This window comes from Rhinopithecus roxellana, chromosome 14, assembly GCF_007565055.1.
Source record: "Rhinopithecus roxellana isolate Shanxi Qingling chromosome 14, ASM756505v1, whole genome shotgun sequence".
Lineage (NCBI taxonomy): Eukaryota > Metazoa > Chordata > Mammalia > Primates > Cercopithecidae > Rhinopithecus > Rhinopithecus roxellana.
In genome coordinates, this window is record NC_044562.1 from 73,710,172 (window position 1) to 73,730,403 (window position 20,232).

The 20,232-nt window shown below is 39.8% G+C and overlaps 1 protein-coding gene across 3 annotated transcripts in view; it reads left to right on the forward strand.

Annotated features, from left to right (window-relative positions):
* GPR155 (G protein-coupled receptor 155) overlaps positions 1–20,232 on the forward strand; it is a 60,290-nt gene that overhangs the window by 35,820 nt on the left and 4,238 nt on the right. For all 3 annotated transcript variants that reach the window (XM_010358459.2, XM_010358460.2, XM_030916404.1), the window contains 5 exons: positions 3,742–3,846; positions 10,202–10,338; positions 11,758–11,853; positions 14,757–14,821; positions 16,358–16,495. In XM_010358459.2, coding sequence (XP_010356761.1) covers positions 3,742–3,846; positions 10,202–10,338; positions 11,758–11,853; positions 14,757–14,821; positions 16,358–16,495 — 541 coding nt within the window. The remainder of the gene's footprint in view (positions 1–3,741; positions 3,847–10,201; positions 10,339–11,757; positions 11,854–14,756; positions 14,822–16,357; positions 16,496–20,232) is intronic.

Consider the following 20,232-nt stretch of genomic DNA (forward strand, 5'->3'; position numbering starts at 1 on the left):
AGAGCCCGCATTGCCAAGACAATCCTAAGTCAAAAGGACAAAGCTGGAGGCGTCACGCTACCTGACTTCAAACTATACTACAAGGCTACAGTAACCAAAACAGCATGGTACTGGTACCAAAACAGAGATATAGACCAATGGAACAGAACAGAGTCCTCAGAAATAATACCGCACATCTACAGCCATCTGATCTTTGACAAACCTGAGAGAAACAAGAAATGGGGAAAGGATTCCCTATTTAATAAATGGTGCTGGGAAAATTGGCTAGCCATAAGTAGAAAGCTGAAACTGGATCCTTTCCTTACCCCTTATACGAAGATTAATTCAAGATGGATTAGAGACTTAAATGTTAGACCTAATACCATCAAAACCCTAGAAGAAAATCTAGGTAGTACCATTCAGGACATAGGCATGGGCAAGGACTTCATGTCTAAAACACCAAAAGCAACGGCAGCAAAAGCCATAATTGACAAATGGGATCTAATTAAACTAAAGAGCTTTTGCACAGCAAAAGAAACTACCATCAGAGTGAACAGGCAACCTACAGAATGGGAGAAAATTTTTGCAACCTACTCATCTGACAAAGGGCTAATATCCAGAATCTACAAAGAACTCAAACAAATATACGAGAAAAAAACAAACAACCCCATCAAAAAGTGGGGAAAGGATATGAACAGACATTTCTCAAAAGAAGATATTCATACAGCCAACAGACACATGAAAAAATGCTCATCATCACTGGCCATCAGAGAAATGCAAATCAAAACCACAATGAGATACCATCTCACACCAGTTAGAATGGCAATCATTAAGAAGTCAGGAAACAACAGGTGTTGGAGAGGATGTGGAGAAATAGGAACACTTTTACACTGTTGGTGGGATTGTAAACTAGTTCAACCATTATGGAAAAGAGTATGGCAATTCCTCAAGGATCTAGAACTAGATGTACCATATGACCCAGCCATCCCACTACTGGGTATATACCCAAAGGATTATAAATTAGTCTACTACAAAGACACATGTACACGTATGTTTATTGCGGCACTATTCACAATAGCAAAGACTTGGAATCAACCCAAATGTCCATCTGTGACAGACTGGATTAAGAAAATGTGGCACATATACACCATGGAATACTATGCAGCCATAAAAAAGGATGAGTTTGCGTCCTTTGTAGGGACATGGATGCAGCTGGAAACCATCATTCTTAGCAAACTATCACAAGAAGAGAAAACCAAACACCGCATGTTCTCACTCATAGGTGGGAACTGAACAATGAGATCACTTGGACTCGGGAAGGGGAACATCACACACTGGGGTCTATCATGGGGAGGGGGGAGGGGGGAGGAGGGAGGGATTGCATTGGGGAGTTATACATGATTTAAATGATGAATTGATGGGTGCTGACGAGTTGATGGGTGCAGCACACCAACATGGCATAAGTATACATATGTAACAAACCTGCACGTTATGCACATGTACCCTAGAACTTAAAGTATAATAAAAAATAAAAAAAAAAAAAAAAAAAAAAATACATATCTCGCCGGGCGCGGTGGCTCACGCCTGTAATCCCAGCACTTTGGGAGGCTGAGGCGGGCGGATCACAAGGTCAGGAGATCGAGACCATCCTGGCTAACATGGTGAAACCCCGTCTCTACTAAAAATACAAAAAAATTAGCCGGGCGCGGTGGCGGGCGCCTGTGGTCCCAGCTACTCCGGAGGCTGAGGCAGGAGAATGGCGTGGGCCCGGGAGGCGGAGCTTGCAGTGAGCTGAGATCCGGCCACTGCACTCCAGCCTGGACGACAGAGCGAGACTCCGCCTCACAAAAAAAAAAAAAAAAAAAAAAAAAAAAAAAAAAAAAACACATATCTTTCTGAATATGTGGCCAGCACTTACTTGTTCTCTTTTTCAAATGTACTGGACCTTTTTAAACAATTATCTTTCTTTTAGTGGTTCCATCATTCTTTAGAACTTCCCGGCTCAGCAACATCTCTGCTGTTTCCCCTTCAGGTGAATTAGTCATTTAGGGCATGGAGTTCTCCCTCTGCAGGGTCCCCCTCCTTCCCCTGATCTCCCATCTCCCCACTTTGGCCTCCAGTCTCACTGCTGGATTCTTGTAATTCCCTCCTAACCAAACTGCCTGTTTCTTGTCACTCTGGTCCAGTCTGTTTTATAAGGGAAAAGGCCAAATTAATCTTCATCACAGAGCTCTGGCCACATCAGGCTCCTGCTTCAGAGGCTGCAAGGGCCTTGCAGTGCCCATGACGCCCAAAGAACTGCACTTAGTGCCCAAGCCCTTCCACTGCCGGTTACATCCCTCTCCGAGCCTATTCTGCCTCCTCTCCCTGGAGCTGCCTGAGCTACCCAGTGAACCTTCCATTCTTTGGTCCACACCCGCACTCAGCACTCGTGTTATCACTTCTCGTCATGCCTTTACTTCAGAGCCTTTAAAACCGAAGCTCACTAATTTCTTTATTTGGTCATTTTTGTTGTTGTTGTTGTTGTTGTTGTTGTTATTTTTATGTTTTTGAGATGGAGTCTCGCTCTGTTGCCCAGGCTGGAGATCATTGTATAATGATCAAATCAGGGTAACCAGCATATCTATCACTTCAAAATTTATAATTTCTTTTTGTAGGAACATACAAAATCCTCTCTTCTATTTTGAGATGTACAGTATCTTTTTGTTGACTATAGCCACCATACTGTATGATAGGGCACTAGAACTTACTCTAATGTAACTTTGTACCTGTTGACCCCATCCCTGCCACCCCCTACCCGCCCAAGTATCTGGTAACTACTACTCATCCTTCCTTCCTTTCCCTTCCTTCCCTTCCTTCTCCTACCTCCCTTCATTCCTTCCTTCCCCTCCCCTCCCCTCCCCTCCCCTCCCCTCCCCTCCTCCTCCCTCCCTCCCTCCCTCCCTCCCTCCCTCCCTTCCTTCCTTCCTTCCTTCCTTCCTTCCCCAGGCTGGAGAGCACTGGTGCAGTCATTGCTCCCTGTAACCTTGAACTTCTGGACTCAAGCAATCTTCCCACCTCATCCTCCCAAGAAGCTGGACTATAGGCATATGCCAGCATGCCCAGCTATTTTTTAAAAAGTTTTTTGTAAAGACAGAGTCTTGCTCTATTACCCAGGCTGGTCTTAGATTTCTAGCCTCAGCTGGGCATGGCAGCTCACGCCTGTAATTCCAGCACTTTGGGAGGCTGAGGCGGGCAGATCTCCTGAGGTCGAGAGTTCTAGACCAGCCTGGCCAGCATGGTAAAACCCCATCTTTACTAAAAATTTAAAACTTAGCTGGGTGTGGTGGCAGGTGCCTGTAATCCCAGCTACTCAGGAGGCTGGAGCGGGAGAATCACTTGAACCCGGGAGACGGAGGTTGCAGTGAGCCGAGATTGCGCCACTGCACTCTAGTCTGGGCAACAGAGCGAGACTCCACCTCAAAAAAAAAAAAAAAAAAGATTCCTAGCCTCAAGTGATCCTCCCACCTCAGCCTCCCGAAGCACCAGGTGTAAGCTATCATGCCTGGCCACATTCAATACTTTGATGATATTAAGTTTTTTATATTTTGTATATGAATGAGAAGATTTGAACACTTTTGGATAGATACCATGTGAAAACTATTGAGGCTACATGGGAAGTGTGTGTGAGTGGATTTTGTTTTGTTTTCTTTGGCATCTCTTGAAATTGTCCATTTCTGTTTTGGTTGGGCTCTGCTCTCACGTACTGTTTGATTGATACAGGTTGCTGCTCCTGCTCCATGGGAAATGGTGAATTACACTGCCCATCAATAGAGCCAATAGCAAACGCAAGCACCAGTGAGCCTGTGATTCCTTCATTTGAGAAAAGTAAGTGCCTCTGGACTGAGGATGGGATTAAGGGACAGAAGATTCCTTATTCTTATCCCCCAAAAGAACTCTACATAGGATATCTACAGAAGCTGCAAACATCAAGAATATAGATTCTCAATTAAGAGCAAAGAAGTGCTAATAGGGAATAATTGTGCATAGACAGAATACTCACTTTAAAAAATAAAGTTCTCACAAAGTAATAATAGGTAGTATCATACACATTCTCCAATAAATTTAATCCAAGTGACAAATCCAGGAAGTTTGCCCTAAAGGGCATTTTGGTGGAAGGTGGGGAGAGGGAAGCTTTTTTCTTGTTTTAGAAACCGAGACTTTTCCCCCATTCTCATCCCCCAGGACCAGGACTAATTAATTTGTTCTTAATTATGTTTTGAATCTGTATGCTTTAAATATGGCCATTCTTATAAAATAAGGAACAAACACCTTTAAAAGTAATAACCTCTTGGCCAGGCACAGTGGCTCACGCCTGTAATCTCAGCATTTTGGGAGGCTGAGGCAGGTGGATCACAAGGTCAGGAGTTCGAGACCAGCCTGGGCAACATGGTGAAACCCTGTCTCTACTAAAAATACAAAAATTAGTTGGGTGGGGTGCTGGGCGCCTGTAATCGCAGCTACTTGGGAGGCTGAGGCAGAAGAATTGCTTGATCCCAGGAGGCGGAGGTTGCAGTGAGCCAAGATCATGCCACTGCACTCTAGTCTGGGTGACAGAGCAAGACTGTCTCGGAAAAAAAAAAGTAATAACCTTTTGACTAAGAGATTGAATTACATTTGTGGCCTAAATTTCAAATTATTCAAAACAACCAAACATACTTCATACTTGCGTGGAATTGCAATGCATTTTTCATTGATTATACTTATTTATAATCAAACTAAAAAGGGAAACCCCCCAAAATGCTCTTTTTGATAAGGCATATGTCAACTATATTATTGCTAAAGGCATTATGTTTTTCTATAAGAAATGTAAGGATTATAGAAAACAATGTATGCAAATCACTTAGCACAGTATGTGGTATACATAGTAAATGCTCATTAAAATATGTAGTAGCAGTAGTAATTATTGTTATTCAGATGGGATTTATATTTGGCTGCTATCTGCTGGCAAGGAATGAATATTAAATAATAATAGAATTCACGTTTCCATAAAAAGTAGTGAAAACATATCAGATATCAAGCATTCACTGACTTTTTTTTTTCTTTTACAAGAATCCCTTTCTGGCAGTTAAACCATCTTTGTTTTATCTGTCTGCCTTTTTTCTAAAATTGTTTCTTTACATCAGAAAACCCAAGGTTGTCCTCCTTATTGTTTTCACCCTACACAATATACCTAATAGTAAAATCTATTAACAAATTCAACATGTAATCTGATTTGGCAAATTTCATTTTCCCTCCCCAAATCTCCTGAGGCTTTGCTTATCTGTCATTTTCTTCATTAATAATGTTGATTCTTGGCTGAGCGTTGGTGGCTCACTCCTGTAATCCCAGCACTTTGGGAGGCCAAGGCAGGAGGATCGTGCTCGAGCCCAGGAGTTCAAGACAAGCCTGGGCAACATAGCCAGCGCCTGTCTCTACAAAGAATCAAAAAAATTAGCTGAATGTAGTGGCTCATGCCTGTAATCCCAGCTACCCAGGAGGCTGAGGTGGGAGGATCACTTGAGGCCAGGAGGTTGAGGCTGTAATAGGCCATGATCATGTCTGAGCAACAGAGCAAGACCCTGTCTCAAAAACCAACAAACAAAAAGTTGATTCTTGAAAATTCTCTTAAATTATAGGGGCTTGGATTTTCTGATCATATTTTATAAAAATCATATAGAATGAGAGCCATTGTATAGGGACTTCATCTAATCATACAATTTAGTACCATCCCTAAGCCTAAAATAAAGCCTGAGGGAAATTAAACCATGGGCAAATTAGAATTTTTAGAGTTGACAATATAATTTATTCTCTACCCCTTGGCATAGTACAAAGGCAAAAATAAGTGTCACATTTAGATTGTTGAATGGCAACAATGTATGAAAAAGCAAATGAAAGATAGTAAGATTTATTTTTATCCATTTTTGTAATATCTGTACACAATTTTTTTTTTTTTTTTTTTGAGATGGAGTGTCACTCTGTCGCCCAGGCTGGAGTGCAGTGGCGCGATCTTGGCTCACTGCAACCTCTGCCTCCTGGGTTCAAGCAATTCTCTGTCTCAGCCTCCCAAGTAGCTAGGTTTACAGGCTCCTGCCACCACGCCCAGCTAATTTTTTTTTTGTGTGTGTGTTTCTAGTAGAGACAGGGTTTCACCATGTTGGCCAGGCTGGTCTCAAATTCCTGAGCTCAAGTGATCTGCCCACCTCAGCCTCCCAAAGTGCTGGGATTACAGGTGTCAGCTACCACTCCCGGTTTGTACACAATATTTTAAAACCAGATTTATTATATATAGGTATACTTCCAGGATTTTTCCACACATATATACAAATAATTTTTATTCAAATAGGATCATATTACAGAGACAGTTTGGCAACCTACTTTCTTTTTACTTAGCAACATTATGAACCTTTCCCCATGCCATCAGCAATTGTGCTAGACCATGTTTAATCGGTATACATGGCCTTTTCTAAAATGTGGTTTTAGGAAATACAAATTTTTTCTTTTAGCTTGAGGGCAAGAGCTATAGAATTGTGGTCTTTAATCACTGACTTGTATAAGACTATATGTTGGACTAGACATCTATTTTGTAAAAAATGTTTTTCTTTGCTTTTGCTCCCATATATAGAGCAGAGCTAAGAGAAAAACAAAGGCTTCCTGTGAAAAGTCCCTCACCTCTATTTTTGGCCAGAAAAGAGTCATGCCAGTGACTTGTGTTTGGTTCCGTATGTGAACAAAACATGGTGTATAATACTTTTATGGTTCCTCAAAGGTGTTTCCTAAGTCAAAGTTTTTTTCAACTTTTATTTTAGATTCAGTGGGTACATGTGCAGTTTTGCTACCTGGGTGTATTGTATGATGCTGAGGTTTGGGGAACAAACAAATGATCCCATCACCCAGATACTAAGCATAGTACTCAGTAGTTTTTCAGCCCTTGCCCCCTCTCCCTTCCACCTCTCGTAGTCCCCAGTTTCCATCATTACCATGTTTATGTCCATGAGTGTCTGAAGTTTAGTTCCCACTTATAAGTGAGCACATGCAGTACTTGGTTTTCTGTTCCTGTGTTAATTCACTTAGGATTATGGCCTCCAGATGCATTCATGTTGCTGCAAAGGACATTATTTCATTCTTTTTTTTTTTTTTTTTTCTGAGACAGAGTCTGGCTCTGCCACCCAGGCTGGAGTGAGCAGCTCACTGCAACCATTGCCTTCTAGGCTCAAGCCATCATTCCACCTCAGGCTACCAAGTAGCCAGGACTACGGGCATGTGCAACCATGCATGGCTAATTTTTGTTTTGTTTTGTTTTTGAAATGGAGTCTGGCTCTGTGACCCAGGCTGGAGTGCAGTGGCACGATCTCGGCTCACTGCAACCTCCGCCTCCCAGGTTCAAGCAATTCTCTTGTCTCGGACTCCTGAATAGCTGGAACTATTCACAGCTGCCACCATGCCCAGCTAATTTTTATATTTTTAGAAGAGATGGGATTTCACCATATTGGTCAGGCTGGTGTCAAACTCCTGACCTCAGGTGATCTGCCCACCTCAGCCTCCCAAAATGCTAGGATTATAGGAATGAGCCACCGCATCTGGACTTGTTTGGTTTTTTTTAGAGACAGGGTTTTGCCATGTTGCCCAGGCTGGTCTTGAACTCCTGAGCTCAAGCAATCTGCCCACCTTGTCCTCTCAAAGTGCTGAGACTACAGGCATGAGCCACTGTGCCTGGCCTATTTCATTCCTTTTATGGCTGCATAGTATTCCATGGTATGTATGTAGCACATTTTCTTTATGCAGTCCACCATTGATGGGCACCTAGTTTGATTTCATGTCTTTGCTATTGTGAGTAGTGCTGTGATGAACATGCAAGTGCATGTGTCTTTTGGTAGAACCATTTTTTTTCTTTTGGATACGTACCCTGTAATGGGATTGCTGGGTCACATGGTAGTCCTATTCTAAGTTCTTTGAGAAATCTCCAGACTGCTTTCCACAGTGACTGAACTAATTTACGTTCCCACCAATGGTATACAAGCATTCCCTTTTCTCTGCAGCCTCACCAGCATCTGTTGTTTATTGATTTTTTAATAATAGCCCTTCTGACTGGTGTGAGATAGCGTTTCACTGTGGTTTTGATTTCTCTGATGATTATTGATGTGGAGCATTTTTTCATGTTTGTTGGCTGCTTTTGTGTCTTGGAGAAGTGTCTGTTCATGTCTTTTGCCCATTTTTTAATGGAGTTATTTGTGTTTAGTTTGTTTGATTGTTTAAGTTCCTTATAGATTCTGGATACTAGGCCTTGTTAGATGCATAGTGTGCAAATATTTTCTCCCATTCTGTAGGTCGTCTGTTTACTCTGTTCATAGTTTCCTCTGCTGTGCAGAAGCTCTTTAGTTTAATTAGGTCCCACTTGCCAATTTTTGGTTTTGTTTTTGTTTTTACCTTAAAACTTCCCAGTGTAGTGTTTTTGTTACAATTGCTTTTGAGGACTGAGTCATAAATTCTTCCCGAAGGCCAATGTCCAGAATGGTGTTTCCTAGGTTTTCTTCTAGGATTCTTACAGTTTGAGGCATTACTTTTTTTTTTCTCTCTTTTCTTTAAGACACAGTCTTGCTTTGTTGCCCAGGCTGGAGTGTTGTGGCACGATGTTGGCTCACTGTAACCTCTGCCTCCCACGTTCAAGCGATTCAGCCTCCCAAGTAGCTGGGATTACAGGTGCCCGCCACCGTGCCTGGCTAATTTTTATAGTAGAGACAGGGTTTCACTATGTTGGTCAGGCTGGTCTTGAACTCCTGACCTCAAATGATCTGCCCACCTCAGCCTCCCAAATTGGTGAAATTATAGGCATGCGCCACCATGCCCGGCCAAGACATTACATTGAAATCTTTAGTCCATCTTGAGTTAATTTTTGTATATGGTGAAAGGCAGGGGTTAAGGCTAATTGTAAACTCTTTAACGAGAGGTAACAGATAATAGTAATTTGTTTTACAGTTAGCCAAAATAGGGTATTCATGACTAACATATAGATTTATCAGTGATAAAACTTCAGTTATTAATTTGGCCTTTAAAATCATATGTATATAATTTCAATATATACAATATAAAAATAAAAATATTATATTATATACTTTTTCAACCCTTGTCCCCCTCCCTTCCTCCTCACCTCTAGTAGTCCCCAGTTTCTATTGTTGCCTTCTTTATGTCCATGAGTATCTGAAGTTTAGTTCCCACTTATAAGTGAGCACATGCAGTACTTGGTTTTCTGTTCCTGTGTTAATTCACTTAGTGTATATATAATATCTAATATATATTAGATATTTAATATATAACTTATATGTGTAAATTATAAATATAATTAAATATATAATTTTTACTTACATATGCTTATATATTTGTAATTTATATAAATATATATACAAATTACAAATATAATTATATATAAATTTATATGATTATAATATATAATTATATATAATATACATTTATAACATGTAATATATAAATATAATATATTTTATATAATTATATATAATTTATATATATTATTTATATAACTAATATATAAAATAAAAATTATATAATTTATACTTAATTATATTAATTATATAAAAATTATATATAATTTTTATTTTATTTTATTATTCTTTTTTTGAGACAGAGTCTTACTCTGTGGCGCAGTCTTGGCTCACCACAACCTCTGCCTCCCAGGTTCAAGCGATTCTCCTGTCTCAGTCTTCCAAGTAGCTGGGATTACAGGTGCACGCCACCACACCAGTTTAATTTTTGTATTTTTAGTAGAGACGAGGTTTCACTGTGTTGGCCAGGCTGGTCTTGAACTCCTGATCTCAAGTGATCCACCTGCCTCGGCCTCCCAAAGTGCTGGGATTATGGGCATGAGCGACCATACCCAGCCAAATTATGTATAATTTTTAAAGGTCAAATTATATCACTGATGTTAGATAATTATATATATAACATTGTTGAATAGTGTAAAAGGGAACGATTGTATTCTACTTATGTTTTTTTGAGATAAAAACATTTCAGCTAGAATTCTTCTAAAACAACATGAAGGAGCTTTCTTCCAATTTCATCTAAAATAATATACTGATTCTTAGCTGAATGTGCTTTTCTGTTGTTTCTCTTAGGAAGTCATTACAAATTTAAAATGCATTTAGATAAAAAGCTCTGATTACAAATTGTTGTGCTTACTATTTTATAGATGATCATTGTGTGAGTCGCTGTAACTCCCAGAGCTGCATATTAGCCCAGGAAGAAGAGCAGTATCTACAGAGTGGGGACCAGCAGCTGACCCGACATGTGTTGCTGTGTTTACTTCTCATCATTGGCCTGTTTGCTGTAATTGTTTTTTCTGGTTTTGTTTTGGGCCCATTTCTTTAAATTTTTGGCAAAGGTTTTATTCAGGCATCTGGGAAAAACGTAGTTGCTGCTTTCCAGAAGTGTGGTAGCTAGGTCACCTGAATTTGAATCTTGAGCTAAATATTTGGGAGTGTGAGGGGAAGAGATGAATCATTCACATTACTCTGAGGTCTAAGTGCTCCAATAGCTTATTCTGCTTAGAATCATTTATTCATTCTATGCTCTGAACCTAGAATTTGGTAAAAGCAGCTTTTTTTTTGTTTTGTTTGGAGACGGAGTCTCGCTCTGTCGCCCAGGCTGGAGTGTAGTGGCACGATCTCGGCTCACTGCAACCTCCGCCTCCTGGATTCATGTGATTCTCCTGCCTCAGCCTCCCGAGTAGCTGGGACTACAGGCACGTGCCACCGTGACTGGCTAAGTTTTGTATTTGTAGTAGAGATAGGGTTTCATCATATTGGTGGTCAGGCTGGTCTTGAACTCCTTACCTGAGGTGATCCACCCTCCTTGGCCTCCAAAGTGCTGGGATTACAGGCGTGAACCACCACACCTGGCCCAAAAGCAGCTATTTCAATAATGTACACAGGGCCACTTATTCCTAACATACCTGACTGACCAAAGTGGATAAATGCCTACATTAATCTCTCAGAACATGAAACCTCAGTGTCCACCGGAAAAAAAAGAAAACTGAAAAACCTCTTAGAACATATTCCTCAGATAAATTTCAAAAAATAATTTGCAATTATCAAAATAACATAACCATTTCATATAATAGATGCTTACAAAATAGAGAAAAGTAAAATACAGTATTTTATTTTTAGACTACATGCATTTCTTTGGTTACTAAATGTCCTATTTGTGAATTATCAGTTCTTATTATATAATTATTTGAGATGGTTCAAGTGTAACTCATCTAGAGGTAGGAGATGGACCGAATAACCTATGAAGGAACGCTTTGCACACTGGGATGCTTGTGAGATAGTGTGATACCAGCCAGTACCACATTAAGTGCTGTTTAAGAACAAAAATAAAAAAATAAGAAACGCTGCCAAGAATTGCTTAGTGATGTAATTGTTCTCATTGTGTAGAACTAAATTTAAAATCAGGCCTGTCTTAGGCTAGTTGGCAATCTTGATACATTATGTAAGCTTCTGTATTATGGCTCATGTCTTCTTGCTTCAAATCTGATCAGAATAGATAACTGTTTGAATGACATCTGTCAGGAGGAGAGGTTGAAACTTTCTTGTTAAAAAGATAAAGCCTCTGTATTCTCTCAGTGTTTTTCCCTCTAGTCTTTTTCCCTGTAATTATTAAGTAGGTAAGTTATTGTACTATGCTGTGGATGGAGAGGAATTATTAGCTTGCTTGATTTTGAAATACTCTTTCCTCCTTCCTTTATAGAATCTTTCCAGTTGTTTATGGTGGTTATTCAACCAAGAGCCTGGAAGACTTTATGTTGAGTTACAGTTTTTCTGTGCCGTATTTAACTTTGGCCAGGTATTTATTTATGGAGAACTTTGAGGGGTTTTTGTTTTCCTAGATAGGTTGATTGGTAGGGGGTGGGGGGAAATGGGGAGTGGATTAGGATGTTGTTTTCTTTCACATAAAAAGTATTTAGTTTGTTTGCCAGCTGCTGGTATGCATGGCAGCTGACAGCTGCTGCTTGTCTTCTAGTAGAGATGAATTATTATACTGGTTAAAGTCATCAGAATGTACACTGAGTGCTTCCACCAGAAAAATACCAGGTGGTAACTTTGGTGTGATCTTAGTAAGTCACAATGGGACCGGGCTCATTGGCTCACACCTGTAATACCAGCACTTTGGGAGGCCAAGGTGGGTGGGTCACTTGAGGCCAGGAGTTCAAAACCAGCCTAGCCAACATGGTGAAACCCCGTCTCTACAAAAAATACAAAAAAATTAGCCAGACGTGGTAGTCCATGCCTGTAATCCAAGCTACTGCAGAGACTGAGGCACAAGAATCACTTGAACCCAGGAGGTAGAGGTTGCAGTGAGCTGAGATTGTGCCACTGCACTCCAGCGTGGGTGACAGAGCAAGATGAGACTGTCTCAAAAAAAAAAAAAAAGTCACTTTGGGAAAATAACTTACTTTCCCTGAACCTTTAATTTAGCGCCTTAAATTTTTTTTTTTTTTTTTTTTTTTTTGAGACAGAGCTTTGCCCTTGTTGCAATGGTGCAATCTCAGCTCACCAAAACCTCTGCCTCCCCAGTTCAAGTGATTCACCTGCCTCAGCCTCCCAAGTAGCTGGGATTACAGGCATGCACCACCACACCCGGCTAATTTTGTATTTTTAGTAGAGACGGGGTTTCTCCAGTTGGTCGGGCTAGTCTTGAACTCCCAACCTCAGGTGATCCAACCACCTCAGCCTCCCAAAGTGCTGGGATTACAGGCATGAGCCACCGCTCCTGGCCATCTCCTTAATGGACATCATTTCATTTACATTTTGATGTTTCTTGAACAATAGATACTTAAATCTTAAAAAGAAGAATCATGTGGTGTATAAATAAATTTTGACTAGGGATATCAGTTACCATTCCTTGATAGCCTACTATGTGCCAACCATCGTTAAGCATTTTACATTCATTATCTCATTTAAACATCATGACAACACCTGAAAAGTAATATTGTCACCCCCAGTTTATAAATTAGGAAACTAAAATTCCATAAACAAGTAATATGATAGGTGCTATTGTGTATGTTTATGTCATTATCAAAATGGATACTTAAGGATAAGTTATATCTTACATATTGGGAAAATATTTTTATGTGCAGATTTCAAATTCTCACCTTTAACTCCTTACTTTTTTTTTTTTTTACTTTTTTTTTTTTTTTAATTGAGACTGAGTCTCGTTCTGTCACCCAGGCTGGAGTGCAGTGGCGCTATCTCAGCTCACTGTAACCTCCACCTCCTGGGTTCAGGCGGTTCTCCTGCCTCAGCCTCCTGAGTATCTAGGACTACAGGCACCTGCTTCCATACCTGGCTAATTTTTTTATTTTTTGTAGAGACGGGGTTTCACCATGTTGGCCAGGCTGGTCTTGAACTCCTGACCTCAAGTGATCCATCTGCCTTGGCCTCCCGAAGTGCTGGGATTACAGGCATGAGCCACTGCGCCCAGCCCTTAACTTTTTCATTAGAGAATATTAGTCCACAGATTGAGTATCAGGTCAAAAAACAAAAAAAAAACACACTCATTTGAAATCACTGAGTTTGCCTATTAAATCTAAAATAATTTGCCATATGAATTAGTTAACATTTGTCAATATATGCCGCTGTAAGTTTTTCCTAATTTCTTACAATATTTACAGTTTGGCCACTGTGATGGGAGCAAAAATGGCTATGCCCACAGAGACAAATGACCTTTATCCATTTATTACAGACAGACATGAGCATCCTACTTGATATCTCACTTTTGTGATACTGTTTAAGATCTGATTTTCTGTCTAAGATCTATAAAATACTGAGTTGAAAAATCATGTTCTGACTTAGCATTTTGCATTCAGGAAGCCCGTTCTAAGCTGAGCTATCCAGAACTGGGACTGGGATGAGTTTCATCCCATAGGGCTGTGTCATCAACAGCAGCTAATGCCAGGAATGTTGCATTTAAAATGCTGCCCCACAGCTTAAGGCTGAAGTGGTTCAATGGAGCAAGACAGACGCAAACCCCATTCCCATCCCATTTTCCTCTTGGGGAGGTGGTGTGGTAAGATCATTCCCTTCTGGCTGGTTATAGTATGGGGGATGAAGAAATGTGCGTCCTTCTGCGTTCTCCATTCTACTTCCACCAACTTGCACTCAGATCCTTATCCCAGTGTGCCACAAATGGCAGCTCCCAACTCCCTGCCTCTCAAAAAGAGTCTTAACTTGTCCTAACCTGTGGCTGATACCTGGTGCTAGGCGTTTGCCTTGTCACTCACAAATCCTTCAAACTCTTCCCCTAACCACTAGCCAGTTTCACTTTACATAAATTCTGTTCAATTATTGCATTATTATTAGATACTGCAACACTTGTTAAATATACAATTTGTGAGGTCATGGAAAAATAATAAATACTTATGCACAGTGGGAAATATTTTCTTTTTATAAAGGGGAAACAAAGACATATATGCCCTCAAATGTTTTCATTTTACTATCATGTAAATGCGGCTGCTCAGCCCTGGTTTGTATCACCCCTCATAATGAGTAGGATAGAATGATGGGGAAAAGGCAGCAAAGCATCACACCTGCCTTTGAAGGGCCTGCTTTGTGTGTTTCACTTAAAATGTTGCTCTCGTCACTATAGGTTTGCCTCCTCAAACACTAAATTTGTTGACTTCCTTAACTTCTCTGTTTTAAAATGTTATTGTTGAATTCTGAAAAAAATAACTTTGTTTTCTTCCCCAGGGATTTATTTCCTTTGGAATCTTTGGATTAGATAAACATTTAATCATCCTACCTTTCAAAAGAAGGTAAATTAAGTTTTGAAATAAATCTGTATCTGTAAATGTGATGACAAAGCCATTATATTAAGATACTGATATGGGGCCATGCATGGTGGCTGCCTGTAATCCCAGTACTTTGGGAGGTCAGAGTGGGCAGACTGCTTGAACTCAGGAGTTTGAGACCAGCCTGGGCAACATGGTGAAACCTAGTCTCTACAAAAAAAAAAAAAAAAAAAAAATTAGCCAGGTGTGGTGGCATGCTTCTGTAGTCCCAGCTGCTCAGGAGGTTGAGGCAGGAGGATGGCTTGAACCTGGAAGGCAGAGGTTGCAGTGAGCCAAGATTGTGCCACTGCACTCCAGCCTGGGTGACAGAGCAAGACCCTGTCTCTCTCTCTCTCTCTCTCTCTCTCTCTCTCTCACACACACACACACACACACATTAAGATACTGATGTTTTTAAACTTTTAGTAACTGCTAAAAAAATAAACAATTGCAAAAAAAATTAGAGGAACTATTATAAATCTGGCATTGATTTGCACTTTAACAAGAATTGATGGACATTGATTTCTGTCTATGCCATTAACTACATAAAGTTAAAAGAAACTTGAAAATGTCTTTGGAAATGGAAGTAGTAGGTGGTGTACCCCCATGGTCTATATTTGATTGTCTGTCTCCTTTGACAACACAATTTCTCTTTTTATCAAACTGACAGCTTACAGAAAACTCAAGTTTTCTTTCTAAATTGTTGGTTTTTTATCAGCTTATTGAAGGGTTTCTTTGAATTAAGATCAGGGATTTCTTTATGAGAAATAACAAGTAGTAATACTCCAACATGGGAGTAGGAGGAAGAGGTGGGGGCAAATCTTTGTACTTCTTCTTGTGTTTTCAAAGTCGAAATTTATGGAAACTGGGAGTGCTAAAGAAATGAATCCTACCACATCTATGAAAAGTACCCAGTAAATTGTAATGGTTCTTTCTTCTTCGTCTTTATCATTATCATCAAGATGTAGTTGCTAGGTTCATAATCATTTCATGAAAGAAGAAAAGCATAATTGGAAAGTCATTGAACTTAGTTATCAGCTTCATAATGCTGATTGGGTAAAACAATCAATAATTCTATTGTCTAGACTGGCTGAAACAAAACTGTTTTTGGAGTACTCTGCTATTTGTCTCTGTGGTACTAAAATAGAAAAGTGATTAAACAAAATATTTGATCTCTAATTTATCTTTGCATTTCAAAACAGTAGAATGTAGAGTAAGGAACATTTATTAGTAGAACCTGAAATGGGTCAAACATGTCTGGAGAGTTTATAAAATGATTAAGTCTTCCACCCCAGTATGCTCTGAATAGGAAACTGAATGTAGAATTTTTGCTTCTGAGACTAAGGATGTCTGGAATGTAGAATGTTTTTGCTTCTGAGACTAAAGATGTCTGGGTATTGTAGATGACAGCTTTGGTGATCGACAGCTTTGGAACAGCCATTTTGACGGAGTGATAAAGCAGGAAGAGTTCTCTCTCAGTGCTTTTCTTTACTTAAAAATGGCCTTAAATTTGATTTTCAGACTTGAATTCCTATGGAACAATAAAGAAACAGCAGAAAACAGGGATTCTCCTGTTTCAGAGGAAATAAAAATGACCTGTCAACAATTTATCCATTATCACCGTGATCTCTGTATCCGAAACATTGTCAAAGAAAGAAGGTAAGCAAACTGCCAGTACAGTTCTAGACAATTATATTTTAAATGATTAATTTTGGATTGTAATGGGCTAAATGAGGTGGTCGTGACTGATTACATGATTATTTTTACATATGCATGTAAAAGTTAAAGGAATTATGGGTCAGTTTATAGTTTCAGAAATGGCATATAAAAGAGTCATATTACGTTGATTTCTTTTTTTTTTTTTTTTTTTTTTTTTGAGACCGAGTCTCACTCTATCACCCAGGCTGCAGTGCAGTGGCGTGATCTCGGCTCACTGCAAACTCTGCCTCCTGGGTTCACGCCATTCTCCTGCCTCAGCCTCCTGAGTAGCTGGGACTACTAGCGCCCACCACCACGCCCGGCTAATTTTTTGTATTTTTAATAGAGATGGGGTTTCACCGTGTAGCCAGGATCGTCTTGATCTCCTGACCTCGTGATCAACCTGCCTCGGCCTCCCAAAGTGCTGGGATTACAGGCGTGAGCCACCGTGCCTGGCCTATGTTGATTTTAATATTTTTAAAATGTCATATAACTTCTGATTGCCATATAAAATGTGAACACTTTAGTTTAGAATGAACCAAAATGTCATAGAATATTAACCCTCATTTCAAGTTGGCCAGTAGTGTCTCTCACAAAACTTTGAGATACATTGGATTTAGAAGTGATATTATATTCCCACCTCAGCATTTCTTGACAAATGCATTTGTCAAGAAAATGAAATGAAATTTCTGCCTCTTAATTTTGTTGCTTATGTTTCGCTTCAAGTTCTAACCTTTAGTCTGTGACATAATATTTATTATTCGAATCCTTAAGGTACGAAGTATATAGCAGATTCTCTTTTAATTTTGGATGAGGAAAAAAATTTTTTTTATAAATGAAGTATACAGCAGGAAATTATGAACTTTGAATAAATACTATACTACCAGTATTTCTGGTTGTCATAAAAGGGAAAACAAAACAAAATATAAAGAACCAAATACTTTTATGTCTATAACTGAAAATATGGAATGTATGAAAATTTGTATGGAGGATAATTTATTTACATTTATTATGCCACTATATTTAACATATATATAATTATAATCAGAAGGTAGCCTGGTACAGAGAGTGGAAAAGGGGCCGCCGTGGATGTGGACTAATACTAGAACTCAGCTCCTGAACTGCTGCTTGTTGGCTGTGTGACACTGGGCAAGTTCAATTCTCTAAATTTTAGTTTTCCTCTTCTTTAAAATAATCTAATTCTTGAGATTGTTGAATTAGATGACAGAATGTCTGTGATGGGCATAGCCCACTTTCTGGCAATGGTAAACTATGAAGAAAAGTTAGTTTTTCACCCTTTTGAGCACAATTATTTCAAAGTGCCATCTATGAATAGTTTCAACAATTTAAAACTGCTTTTTAGGGCCAGGTGCACTGGCTTATGCCTGTAATCCCAGCACTTTGGGAGGCCAAGGTGGGAGGATCACCTGAGGTCAGGAGTTCAAGACCAGCCTGGCCAACATGGTGAAACCCCGTCTCTACTAAAAATACAGAAACTAGCTGGGCGTGGTGGCGTGCGCCTGTAATCCCAGCTACTCAGGAGGCTGCAGCACAAGAATCGCTTGAACCTGGGAGGTGGAGGTTGCAGTGAACCGAGATCACACCACTGCACTCTGGCCTGGGCAACAGAGCAAGACTGTCTCAAAAACAAACAAACAAAAACCCACCAAAAAAAAAAAAAAAAAAAAAAACCCTGCTTTTTTAAAATTAAAAAAGAGAACTCCATGTTAGCTCTTTGAGGCCCAGTGTGATTGCCAACTCTTGGGAAGGAAGCATAGCTTTTGCAATTTGCAGGGCTTCCAGTCTGCCTCAGTCCCATTTGGTTGGATGGACACCAGCTGGGAGCGTGCCAGCCTGTTCCCTGCCCCTTTCCAGGTTCTACAGTGTCACATTCTCTGCGACTTTGCACAGCTCCATGGGCTGGTTTTTGTTCTTTTTTTGAGATGAAGTTTCACTCTTGTTGCCCAGGCTGGAGTGCAGTGGTGCAATCTCAGTTCACTGCAGCCCCAGTCTCCTGGGCTCAGGTGATTCTCACACATCAGCCTTCTGAGAAGCTGGAACTACAGGTGTGCGCCACCATACCCAGCTAATTTTTTGTGTATTTTTAGTAGAGATGGAGTTTTGCCATGTTGGCTAGGCTGGTCTCAAACTCCTGAGCTCAAGTGATCTGCCCACCTCGGCCTCCCAAAAAAAGTGCTGGGATTACAGGCGTGAGCCACCACACCCAGCCATGGGCTGTTATTATAGCTGCCTCATCACAGTCATCAGGAAATAAATATTCTGTTGGTGTCTGGAATAGAAGGGATTAGACTATAGGCCGGGCATGGTGGCTCACGCCTGTAATCGCAGCACTTTGGGAGGCTGAGGCGGGCAGATCACCTGAGGTCAGGAGTTCGAGACCAGCCTGACCAACATAGAGAAACCCTGTCTCTACTAAAAAGACAAAATTAGCCAGGCGTGGTGGCACATGCCTGTAAGCCCATCTACTCGGGAGGCTGAGGCAAGAGAATCACTTGAACCCGGGAGACGGAGGTTGCGGTGAGCTGACATTGCGCCATTGCACTCCAACCTCGGCAACAAGAGTGAAACTTGGTCTCAAAAGAAAAGAAAAGAAAAAAAGGTATTAGGCGATACATAAAACATCTACAAGCAAAAAGAAGGCTAACAGTATAATATCCAGGTTTTTGTTGTATGTGGTGTTTCTAGTTGCAAGGCCTAAATTAAGATAACTTATCTCTAAATGAAATACTGATGTTAAAATAATGTAATTTTATGTATTTGAGAAAACTTTTCATGAGTATTAACCTTTTTTTCTAATTCTTATATAAACTCTAATGAATATTCATTTATGGTGAAATGTTTTTAAATTTGTCACCTATTTCTCCCTTCACATTGATCTTCATCCACCATTTCCCATGTCAAGCACTTTAGGTTTTGTAGCCTGAATGATGCTTGTGGACAGATTCATGTTGTCTAACTATGGTGCATTTGTGTGAAATGTACAGCTCTCGTGTAATTGGATTTTTTCCCTGTATCTCTCTATCCTTTGTTTATCTGTACATACTGAAGACATCCCATATTTGCATCAGGAAGACATATTTTTAAATACTCAAGAAGTAGATTCACAAAGCACATTTTTAAAATCTTAGATTTGTAGCTAGTTAGATCTCACTTATTCTTTCCTTGCTTCCTATTGAAGCACATTTCTGACAAACATACCAGTAGGATTGTCTTGCCTGCTGAGGGCAAGAAGAAAGGCTACTTGTGGGGCACTATGATGTATGCAGTGCATATGTATACATGATGTATATGGAGCTAAAAATAAAGTTTGATTTGAATAGTTTAGTGAAAATAATCACTTCTTAAGAGCTTGTGAAAAATATGTAGTGTTCCTGAAACAAATTACTTAGTATAACTAAAAGTATAAATTATAAAATATATCATATTCAGCTATTACAGGACAGATCTGATAACAGGCTACTATAAAAAGAGTATTTCTTTGTAAGTGCATTTATATTATCCATGACTTCTTTTGCTATTGTTTAAGCATTTCTGTTTTCACAAGCGTTACTGGCATATTTTCTTTTTCTCCAGTGGGTCTTTCTAGGTTCAGGAGAGTTAACAAACCCTTTCTATTCAGAATAGTTTCCTTCCCGCCATGCTTTTAACTATCACGCTGTCTTTCCTTGTTTCCTTCT